Source organism: Geotrypetes seraphini, chromosome 3 (assembly GCF_902459505.1).
Source record: "Geotrypetes seraphini chromosome 3, aGeoSer1.1, whole genome shotgun sequence".
NCBI lineage: Eukaryota > Metazoa > Chordata > Amphibia > Gymnophiona > Dermophiidae > Geotrypetes > Geotrypetes seraphini.
Window position 1 is genome coordinate 279,562,588 of NC_047086.1, and position 12,327 is coordinate 279,574,914.

The 12,327-nt window shown below is 46.0% G+C and overlaps 1 protein-coding gene across 3 annotated transcripts in view; it reads left to right on the forward strand.

Annotated features, from left to right (window-relative positions):
• Nucleotides 1-12,327, forward strand: part of EGLN1 (egl-9 family hypoxia inducible factor 1) — a 164,414-nt gene that overhangs the window by 61,405 nt on the left and 90,682 nt on the right. For all 3 annotated transcript variants that reach the window (XM_033938533.1, XM_033938535.1, XM_033938534.1), the window contains exon 2: nt 1,800-1,919. In XM_033938533.1, coding sequence (XP_033794424.1) covers nt 1,800-1,919 — 120 coding nt within the window. The remainder of the gene's footprint in view (nt 1-1,799; nt 1,920-12,327) is intronic.

Consider the following 12,327-nt stretch of genomic DNA (forward strand, 5'->3'; position numbering starts at 1 on the left):
CACTGCTCCAGATTGTTAGAGTTAAACTTCTACCTATTGACAAAGTTTGTTTCAAACTGTAAAAAAAAAAGATTGTAAACTTATGGAGATGGGTTTGCATGCAGTGTGTCCAATGTATGCAAATCTACCTCTTGCATGTTTTGTTGTAGCAATTATGAAAGTCCAACTGGCTAGTTGCCCTACAAGGAGAGAGTTGGGAAAGAATGAAATACAGAATACATGCAGTTCAGGAGGTTGAGGTTTCAGAGAGTATGATCCTTGGGAAAATGTGAGCATAAGGCAGGAGTGCCCACACTTTTTGGGCTTGCGAGCTACTTTTAAAATGACCAAGTCAAAATGATCTACCAACAATAAAATTAAAAAAAAACCACAAAGCACACTGTAAGCAGAGAAAATGTTAATTATCATTTATATTCCATTTTTTTTCAAAGAGGTCAAGACACATGACTCTATGTACTGTCACCTCAGTAACAACCATACAAAACTAGACAAATATGCCCCCTCCCTTTTTACTAAACAGCGATAGCAGTTTTCAGCACAGAGAGCTGCGCTGAATGCCCCGCGCTGCTCTCAACGCTCATAGGCTCCCTGCGCTAAAAACCGCTATTGCGGTTTAGTAAAAGGAGACCATAGTGCAAAGTATAGACAGAAGATATAAATTCTCAAAATGGACACATTTTGATCACTAAATTGAAAATAAAATCATTTTTCCTACCTTTGTTGTCTGGTGATTTCATGAGTCTCTGGTTGCACTTTCTTCTGACTGTGCATCCAATCTTTCTTCCCTTCTTTCAGCCTGTATGCTTCCTCTCCTCCAGACCTCATTCCCTCCCCTAACTTTTTCTTCCTCTCTCCCTGCCCTTTCTTTCTCCCTGCTTCCCTTTCTTTTTTTCTCTCTTCATGCCCCCTTTCTTTCTGTTTCCCTTCTTTCCTTTTGTCTCCCTGCCTGCCCCCTTTCTTTCTTCCTGCCCTCCCACAAGCCACTGCCGCTGCCAATGGGGAACAGGCTCCAAGCTATCCTTGCTTACCTGCGTCGGGCCGACCAGCATTCCTCTCCCCTGACGTCAATTCTGCCGTCGGAGAGGAAGTTCTGGGCAAGCCAGGCAGCGATTGGCTGGCCCGGAACTTCCTCTCCGGCAGAATTGATGTCAGGGAGAGGAAGGCTGATCGGGCCCAGTAGATTGTGAAGGCAACGCGAGTCTATCACGGAGCCCAGGATGGGCTCCACGATCGACTCACTTTGCCTCAACAATCTACCGGTCGATCGCGATCGACGTATTGGGCACCCCTAGCATAAGGACTTAGGGGTGAAGTGGGCGTATGACATCAGATGGAGGAATCTCAGTGTATTGGAGGTTGGACTGAGAGAATAAGGATATTTGAACAAATCTGGAGGAAGGGCAATAGCAAAGATAGGGTGAGCGCATATGGAAGTTGGGCTGGGAAAAGGGTTGGTGAGAGCATTTGTAGGGGAGGGGGCATAGTTTGAGCAAGTAGAGTGTAGACTAGCAGAAGGGGGCATATGTCAGCATATGGGCAGGATGATGTGTTACTGAGAGGAGTGGAAAATAGGGGGGGTGATGTTTCTATCTGAGAGAATGTAGAGGTTGTAGGAAGGAGGAAATGGAATTGAGAGATTCATTCTTTGAGAAACAAGGTTATAGAATGTGTTTTTTTTATTTTTTTATTTTATTCTGTGCTAAATCTGCCCCTCCCCCAGGTTGGTCTAGGATCTCGCAAAACTTTGTTGCATATACATTCATAACTACTTGTTTTGTTTTCTGATACTTTTATTCTAGGCAATGGTGGCTTGTTATCCTGGTAATGGAACAGGATATGTGCGGCATGTTGATAATCCTAATGGAGATGGAAGGTGTGTCACATGTATATATTATCTCAATAAAAATTGGGATGCCAAGGTATGTCATTAGTCCATATTTTTAAAGTTATACATACATACATTAAAATATTTTGTAAAGTATTTTTGATATATTTTTGCATTAGAGATTGATGTTTCTATGGCAGATTCTTCTGCCTTTGGGCTGCCAGTTTAATCACAACCAGCTTCTACAGGTTTCAGTTAAATTCAGTTAATAAATACGTGGACTTGTCTGCCTTCCCCTATAATCTTTCTTATCCATCACAGTGACCATACTGGACTGAAAGCCACAGGTCACTGCTCCGTTTTGGAATGTATTGAGTGCATTTTGAATCTGATCAACAACTCTTATTATTGCACTGTGGCTGGCACTCTTCCCTCCCCCCACCCGTTCCAGCGCATGAAAATACTACCTTCATAGTATTCCCATCACTAGCTGTGCATGGGAAAAGAGTTGACAGTCCTACCCTCGCTATCCCTCACCTTTCTGCCTTCATATAGCAGCAGGTGAATGTGTGTGTGTGTGTGTGTGAAAGTCTAGCCGGTTTCTTTCTCTTTTTGCTCATCCAACCGTCCTGCTGCTATCTGTATCGTCTTTTTCTAGCTACCATTTCTGCTTTCCTCACTACACCTTCTGAGCACACTATAGGCTGCCCTTTCTACACACTTTTCCATGTAGGTAACTTCCACTTCAATTGCAAAATCTTTGATTCTGCTAGCAGGTAAATTTCCATCTTCTCTCAGTAGATCTGTACTCCTGTATGTCATGCTTCCACTTTTTCCTTCACATGCCTGATAGTTCTCTTTTACCCCTACTTCTTACAGGTCTCTGTAGTCTGAAACACTGGTTCCTTCAAACCTTCACAGACATCCTCAGACTAGCATATGCACCTGCACACATCCACAGTCAAAAACAATTAAATGTTCCACAACTGTGGTGATCACAAATTGTTGATATTGATGTTATGATGATGATTTCAGTATCTGGGCAAAGTGGGGAGGAACACCTTTTATAAATATGAAGACACATAAAAGTAATAAAATATTCTAGGATTAGTTCTAAAATGATAATCATAATGATGGAATTATTGTACAATCCCTAGTTTTCCTGATGCTGATGAACAAAATACTGTGTGTTGCATAGATTTTTTTAGAGTCATATTTGTAAATTTATGAACATCTCCCCCCAAATCTTCCTCATAACAGATTACTGCATAAGAACATAAATACAATCCATAAAAATATCTATATTGCCTACAAATTTCTTAAGCATATTCATTATGGATATCCTGAAAACCACCTCAGAAGACAGGTTTGAAGCCACTTCTCTAGAGTAATTTAGGCCTGAAGATAAGTGTGAAGTCTGTTTCAATGATGAATGTAAGTTTAGCAAGAAACTGACAGATGGTACAGTACCCTCACTAGAATTAAACTGGGAGACTGGCCTGGTCAAAGAGAACCTAAGCCACTTTGGCATTCCTTGTCATCGGCAGCAAGTGAATCCAGACGAATGGGTTATGATCATCCACTTGCAAGAGGAGATAGAGAGCATTAAACTAAACTCTGCCAAATAGGATGGCAAGTCAGTATTCTCTGTCTCCAGCAGGCAGATGGATGGTCTTTCTCGAGAACCTGGCTTCCTCTTCTGCTCAGCCCTTGTTTTAATTTACTAACTCAGTGGAATGTTGGGGTGTAGGTTTTTATGGGTTCATACTGAGGGTTACACCTGGTGGTGCCAGGTTACTACCCACCCCTCTACTTTCTCTGCAACTGCCATTCTCCTCCTCTCCCTCCATGTTATTAAAAAAAAAAAAAAAAAAAAGGAAACTTCATTCAGGAGGATTAAAAGCAAACAAACAAAAACATATTGGGAGTAGCTTTAAAACAAACCAGCTTACAAAGAGGGTGACCAGAGCAGTGCTCCTGCGTTGAGTACCACTATGTAGTGCTGAGTCTCTTGTTGCAGCCCAACATCGCCAATATAGACATCAACCTTACCACGATGTGCATCCCTGTGGTGGTACTGTTGGGCGCAGGGTTTTTCCTGCAAGGGGGACTAAGGTGGAGAGTGGATTGGCAGAGGGTGCTGTCTTTGGACTTAGGAGACTCCTCCCATTTCTCCCCAGTTTTCACACCAAGCTGTTGCAGTGTCCATTCCTGGGATCAAGTTATACCCTATCCCCTAGCAGCAGTGAGGTGCAGGAGGTGAGCAGACACTGCACAGAAGGCGATAGGAAGTTATATGTCATTACTTCCTACTAAAGAATGACACGGGGAAAAGATCTGATCCCATCTCGCGGCTCAGTCGGAGAGTAGAGGAGCAGGGGCGAACAAACTGTAGGCAGGAGAGTAAGGGAGGCAGAAGGAGAGGAAAAAAGGCCAGCGAGGGAGCAGCGAGTCAGGGGTAGCGAGAGGAAGCTCCACCCATCCCCAGCGCGTCAGCTCCAGCTCAGCCCGAACTCACCCTTAAAGGGAGGAGAGCCGTGGCGCATGGTCCCAGCTCGCGGTTCAGTCGGAGAGTAGAGGAGCAGAGACAAACCAGCAGAGAGTAAGGGAGGCAGAAGGAGGGGAGAAAAAGGCTGGCGAGGGAGCAGCTAGTCAGGGGTAGCGAGAGAAAGCTCCGCCCACCCCCAGTGCGTCAGCTCCAGCTCAGTCTGAACTCACCCTTAAAAGGAGGAGAGCCAACGGCGCGCAGCCGTTCGGCGTGCGGCAAAGGCGAGTGGCAAAGGCGCTCACCTTAGCGAGAGCGCCTTTGCGAAGAGCCTTTGAGAAGAGCCAAGCCGATACCTCCAAGGACACCAGGGAAAGGCAGCAAGGTAAGGAATTCAATGTGAATGGGGAGAGCACACCCACACCCACTCACACACCCAAGCTAGTGCAAGACAAAGAAACAGCAGGCCCGAAGGAAAATGAAGGGGCAGGTCCAAGAGGAGTCACAAACACACACAAACGAAGAAGCGACAGGTATAGAAGATACCAGCAAAAGACGCACAAGACAAGAAAACACAAGCACACACTAGCAAGAAGAAGCAACAAAGCAAACACCTAGCAAACATCAGACAGACTTATACAGTCAACTAAACAGGCGGCTAGGAGCAAGTAGGCGAGTCCACCAAACATCAGACAACTACACATACCAGCTAACCAGGAATAGAAAAGCAAATCAACTAGCAGGCGGACCAGGGCCAACACCCAGCAAGTGAGAAGCTGAAAAATGGCAGGAAGAACTAGAAGCAATAAGGCTGCATTGAAGACTAGCATCCCAGTCACCGAAGAAAGCCAGAGGATGACCACAGCTTCCATGCAGATAGAAGACTATCCATGACAGAGGTCTCTGTGCAGACCGAAGTTTATTCCACATCAGATGACTTCAGTCTCAGTACAGACGGAGATGGTCAACCAGCAACAGACTGACGGAGACATCATGCAAGAATTGATGAGCCTAAGGGAGGAGGTGAAGCGTCTTGGAAGCATCAGGGAAGATGAGGCCTACATCGATGGCGTCATCCAGGAGCTGTCCCAAGTCTCTGAGCATGCGCAAGGAAACATGACCACCTTTGAGACACCCAGACCGACCAGATCCACAACGTTGGAAGTAACAGCTGGGGTACAAGAAGAGGCTGGAGACGTCGACTCCTGGCAACTGGTCACCTCTACAAGCAAATACAAAAGACCTACCCCTACTTCAAGCAAATAGAGTAGCTTCACGTCAACCCCACAGATCACCCTAAAGAACAGGTTCCAGCTTCTACAGATAGAACCAGCCAGCGACTTTCAGGGCGACTTTCAAGAGGATTTCCAGAAGATGACTCAGGCTCCAGGGGCAACGGACCAGCTCCCTCAGAAGAAGCGCAGAGTGGTAGTCATTGGGGACTCCCTGCTGCGGGGCACAGAGGGACCAATATGCAGACTGGATCTACTATCAAGAGAGGTTTGTTGCTGCCAGGAGCCAGAATCAGGAATGTGACCACAAGCCTAGGGAGACTAATCAAGCCCCAAGACTACTATCCTATGCTTCTCATCCACGTCGGGACGAATGACACCGCCAGGAACACCCCGGAGAAGATACCCGAAGACTTTAAAGCCCTGGGTAAGAAGCTGAAGCAAATGGGAGCACAGGTGGTCTTCTCCTCTATCCTTCCAGTGAGAGGCAAGGGTAGAACCAGGGAAGATTGCATCCAGAAGACAAACAAATGACTACACGGATGGTGCAGGGAGATGAACTTCGGCTTCCTGGACCACAGAGAGGCACTACAGGGATCGGATGGGCTCCACCTAACCAGAAGAGGGAAGAATGTCTTCGGTAGACGATTGGCTCACCTGCTCCAAAGGGCTTTAAACTAGGTGAGTTGGGGGAGGGAACCCTTTCTCATCCTGATAAGGTAAGTAACCATCCTGGTATGGTAAGTAAATATTCCAGTACTGAGTCTGAGGTAAGTACTTACGCCGCAGTCAGTACCGCAGGGGACAGACCAACTCGAAAGGGACGAACTAACTCAAACAGGGAAATAAAGGGCATACTAAGTAAAGCGGGGAAATCTCCATGCAGTCCGAGCATACACGAAGTATGGAAGGCTATGTACATCAACGCCCGCAGCTTAGGCAATAAAATATTGGAATTAGAGATGGAAATGAGGAGTGCTGACCTAGATGTGGTGGCAATATCTGAAACTTGGTTCACGGATTCCCATGGATGGGATATGGCTATACCAGGTTATAAATTACTCCGCCAAGACAGAGAAGGCAAAAACGGAGGAGGGGTAGCACTATATATCAAGGAAGAAATCAAAGTTACCAGAATCACAGGTGTCCCTCTGGGTGAACCTTGCCAGGGGAAGTGGCAAATGCCTGTATATGAGCATTGTATACAGGCCTCCTTAACAACAGGACGACAAAGACGAAGAATTAATTGAAGACATTGAGACCTTCACTCTGCGTGGAGATACTCTACTGTTAGGGGATTTCAACATGCCAGATATAAACTGGAACAAAGTTTCAGCCATGACCGGCAGCAGCAAAAGGCTACTAACATCTATACGGGGGGGGGGGGGGGGCACGACTCAAACATATGGTTCTGGAGCCCACCAGGGATCAGGCGATTCGCGACCTGATACTCACCAAAGGTTTCGGTAGGTGAGGCGTTGGCCTCCAGCGACCACAAAATGGTGTGGTTTCACCTCAGGAAGGGATCCATGAGGTCGAACACGTCAACGAAGGTTCGTAACTTTAAGGGCACTGACTTCGAGAGCATGGGAAATTTTGTCTATAAAGCGCTGCAAACCCAAGACACAACAGATGATGTCATGAGGTCATGAGGTCATGTGGTCAGCTCTGAAATCTACCCTACAGGAAGTAACCAACCTCTTTATAAGGACCGTGAGTAAACGGCGGAGAAATAACAAACCCCAATGGTTCTCTGCGGAGATTTCAGAACTCATAAAACAGAAGAAAAGAGCATTTATATCCTACAAACGATCACAACGCCCAGAAGAAAAATCTAGAACTGTCAAAACAGCGGTCAGATACGCCAAACTCAGGATGGAAGAAGATTTAGCTAGGAATATTAAAAAAGGGGATAAATCCTTCTTCAGGTATGTTAGTGATAGAAAGAGGAATACAGACGGGATAGTGCACCTAAGGAAACCCGACAGCAGCATTGCAGAATCGGACTCTGATAAAGCCGAACTACTGAACAAATACTTCTGCTCAGTATTTACCTGTGAAGCACAAGGATCCGGCCCACAGCTGCAATCAAGAGAGAGCTCAGAAGACCTGTTCAGGAATTTTGAATTTTCCACCAGCAGCATCTACCAAGAATTGTCAAGGCTCAAAGTGTATAAAGCCATAGAACCAGATAATTTGCACCCCAGAGTGCTTAGGGAATTGAGAGATGTCCTGGCAGAGCCATTAGTCACACTCTTCAATCTTTCTCTGAGCACAGGAAAACTTCCATTAGACTGGAAAACAGCTAACGTCATTCCGCTCCACAAAAAGGGATGCAGGTTAGAGACTGCAAATTACAGACCGGTAAGTCTTGCGTCAATAGTGTGCAAGCTTATGGAAACATTGATTAAACACAAATTAGACATGGTTCTGGACGACCTGTTCTGAACAACCTGTTCTGGAGCAATTTCCTCGACAAATACTCCCCCATCTCCAAACCTGCTGAACCAGAAACTTAACTGGCAAAACTGGGTCGCCCTCTCCGAGTCCACCTTCCACTCCCTCGCCCCTCTCTCCACTAAAACCATTTCCTACTCCCGTAAGGCCCCTTGGTACCTCCCATACCACAGAGAACTGAAGCAGAAATGCTGTGCTCTAGAACGAAAATGGAAAAAAATCTAAATCCCCTACAGACAAATTCTCCTGGAGGGTCAACATCAAAGTCTACAATACCGTTCTAAAAAAAGCAAGAAAAAACTTCTACGGAGACAAAATCTCTAAATCCAACAATCAAAGTAGCACATTGTTTAACATTTGGCGTTCCTTAACCTCCAAAAATTTTTCCATCCTTCCCTCCTCCCCCTCAGCTGACTCTCAACAATAAGGTCTCCACCTTGAGGCGCTCGTTCCCACCTGCAATCTCCTACAAATTCCTGATTCCAATCGACCCCAACCCACTCCTAACAGACTCCTATCCTATCCCAGCAGACAGATCCTTGTCTTCCTTCGAACTTGTTTCTGAATCCCTGGTCTATAATCTCTGCCTCAAACTGAAATCCTGTAACTGCACCTTGGATCCTTTCCCCTCCTACTTCTACGAGAACACTCCTCCCCCAGGTCATCTCATCTCTTACCATTCTCATAAACTCCGCCCTCCATTCGGGTCTCTTCTCCCCAGAAATGGACCATATCTCCCTAACCCCTCTATTGAAAAAAACCTGCTCTACCATCCAGCTACCGTCCAATAGCTAACATTCCCCTTCTTACCAAGATGCTAGAGTCCATCATATCCACTCAACTCTCCTCCTACCTTGAGAAATTCACCATTCTTCAACCCTACCAATACGGCTTCCGTCCCAATTTCAGCACCGAATCCCTTCTGACCTTCTTAATCTCAAAAGTTCAATATCTCCATTCTCGCAACAAATTCGCCATCCTTCTCCAATTCGACCTCTCTGCAGCTTTTGATGTCGTACATCATGATATTCTAATTTACTAACTCCACAGTCCTTGACTGGTTCTCGAAGTTCTTACGCTCCCGCTCCTACATAGTCAACATGAAGGGCACCTCCTCCTCCCCCTGGAACCTGATCTGTGGAGTCCCGCAAGGCTCACCTCTCTCTCCTATCCGTTTCAACATTTATATGTCCTCCCTTAAACTCCTCCACCTCTCCCCCCTCGAAACACTCTACACTTACGCAGATGACATCTTTGTCCTCCTTGAGACCGACCGAATTCCTCACAAACCTCTCGGCGAACATAACCTCATGCATATCGAACGTTCAATCCTGGGCTAACACTGTGCAGATGAAACTGTACGAATCTAAAACAAAACTTCTCTGGCTCGGCCGAAAACTGGACCAACTGCCCACCTCCATCTCACTGTCCTCGGGCCCCACTTTACATCTGGAATATTCAAGTAAAGTTCTGGGAGTCATCATTGACTCTACACTTTCCCTCAACGATCACCTCAACTCCCTAGTAAAAAAATGTTTCTTCAGCCTCCACATGCTACGGAAAGTGAGATCCTGCTTCCATCAAAAACACTTTGCCGTCCTAGTACAATCCACCATCCTTTCCAGACTGGATTATTGCAACTCTATCTACCTAAGCCTAACAAAAAAAAAAAACCTTCAAAGACTCCAGCGGATTCAGAATACCGCTGCCAAGCTTATCTTCGCAAAAAGCAAATTCGACCATGTCTCACCGCTTCTGTCCAAGCTCCACTGGCTGCCGATAATCTCCAGAGTCCACTTCAAATGTGCCTGCCTCACTTTCAAGATCCTACACGGCATCCTCCCTGCCCTCAACCCTCTCGCTTGGAACTCCTCCAACCCTAATTCCACCAGATCCACCCAAAAAATGAAACTTTCCTTTCCCTCGCTAAAAGGCGTTTCCCTTGTAGGAAAACTCGGCTCCTCCCTCCCTTTCAGAATCACTGAGCTCTGGAACAACCTTACCTCCCCTCTCAGGATTCAGAGCTCTCTCCAACTCTTCCGTAAACATCTGAAAACCTGGTTATTCTCAAAAACGTAACTCCTCCTCCCTCTCTGGTCATTTTAGTCCTCTAATTCTTTTCTCCTCTTTTTGCCCCACTGGAGTTCCTTTCTACCCTAACTCTTGTTAACCGTGTCGAGCTTTACGAATGTAGAGATGATGCGGTATACAAACCTAAGGTTTAGATTAGATTAGAGAGACTGAAGGATCCACACCAGCATGGATTTACAAAGGGGAGATCCTGCCAATCCAACCTGATTAGCTTCTTTGACTGGGTAACAAAAGAACTAGATAAAGGAGAGTCCCTAGATGTGTTGTATCTGGACTTCAGCAATTCTTTGATAGCGTCCCACACCGCAGACTTTTGAACAAGATGAGTTCGTTGGGGCTAGGAGAAATATTAACTGCATGGGTTAAGGACTGTTTTAGTGGCAGACATCAGAGGGTGGTGGTTAACGGTACTCCCTCTGAAAAGTCGGAAGTGCACAGTGGAGTACCGCAGGGCTTGGTCCTGGGTCCAATCCTATTTAATATTTTCATACAAGATCTGCCTCAGGGATTTCGGGGTAAAATTGCATTATTTGCTGATGATGCTAAATTATGCAACATAGTGGGCGGAGATACCATGCCCGACGCTATGACACAGGACATACTTTTTCTGGAGCACTGGCCTACTATTTGGCAGCTGAATTTTAATGCCAAGAAGTGTAAGGTTGTGCACCTTGGTAGCAGAAACCCATGCAGAACCTACACTCTGAATGGTGAGACCTTAACCAGAACTGTGGCAGAACGGGACCTGGGAGTAATCATTAGTGAAAATATGAAGGCAGCCAATCAAGTAGACAAAGCCTCATCCAAGGCTAGACAAATGCTGGGTTGCATCCGGAGAAGCTTTGTCATTCGAAAGCCCGAGGTGGTAATGCCGCTGTACAGGTCCATGGTGAGATCACATCTGGAATACTGTGTACAATTTTGGAGGCCACACTATCGGAAGGATGTGCTAAGAATGGAATCGGTTCAGCGATTGGCCACCAAGATGGTCTCAGGGCTCAAGGATATCCCTTATGAAGAACGACTAGGTAAGTTGCACCTTTACTCTCTCGAGGAACGCAGAGAGAGGAGTGACATGATAGAGACGTTCAAATACGTTACTGGCCGTATTGAGGTGGAAGAAGACATCTTCTGCCTTACAGGCCCTACAGCGACAAGAGGGCATTCGCTAAAAATCAGGTGCGGGAAATTCCATAGTGACACTAGGAAATACTTTTTCACCGAAAGGATGGTTGACCGTTGGAATGATCTTCCACTTCAGGTAGTTGAGGCCAGTAATGTGACTGACTTTAAGAACAAATGGGATCAACACGTGGGCTCACTTCAAAGAAGAACTTAGAGGGGAGGGTTATTTGAGTGGGCAGACTTGTTGAGCCGAAGGCCCTTTTCTGCTGTCATATTCTATGTTTCTATCGCTGTGAACTCTGTCCTGCCTGTCTCCGCCCAGCCCCATGCTACTGAATTAGAGGCTGTGGTAGAGACCCATTTATAAATAAACAGACATTTTATTAATTTGGAACTATTAATTGGGAAAAATACATACTTTGTAAATATGTCTCTGTCAGAGCCTTTAATGTAAATATAAATTATAAATACTCCAGCTGATGAGTATCTTCAAGCTATGTCAGCTGAAGACTTCCTCTGAAAGTGGTAAAAAAATCCCTTATACCAAGCTTGACAGACAGCAGCAGCGCCCCTAAATCATAGATGCTGGCACCTCAGTGGCTCAAAGATGCTGCCAGCAACTGCTATAAGCATATCAGCATATCTGCTCCCCTCTCTCCCCTCCCCATTTCCATCCAGTGTCTACTCCTCCCTCTTTCTCCCCACTTTCTTTTGGTGTCTTCTCCCCTCTCTCACATCTCCACTTCCTTCCAGCATCTATTCCTCTCACTCTCTCTCCTCCCCACTTTCATATGGTGCCTGTTCCCTTCTTTCTCCTCCCCATTTCCCTTTGGTGTCTGTCCCTCTCTCCCCTCCACTTCGGCCTCACTTGTTCTGTTTACCTCATCGGACCATCTCCCTCCCTTCCTATCACCTTTTGGGCGCTTTTCAGAATCAAGGTTTTCTCTCTGAGCGATCCAAACGCCAGCCATCTCACAGGTCATGCACAGCTTCCCCGAAGCTTCTCCTCTGATGCAACTTCCTGTTTCTACCTGGGCTGCTTGCATCAGAGGAGAAGTTTTCAGGGCAGTCGTGCATGTCTTGTGAGAAGGCTGTGGCATCCAGGCCACTTG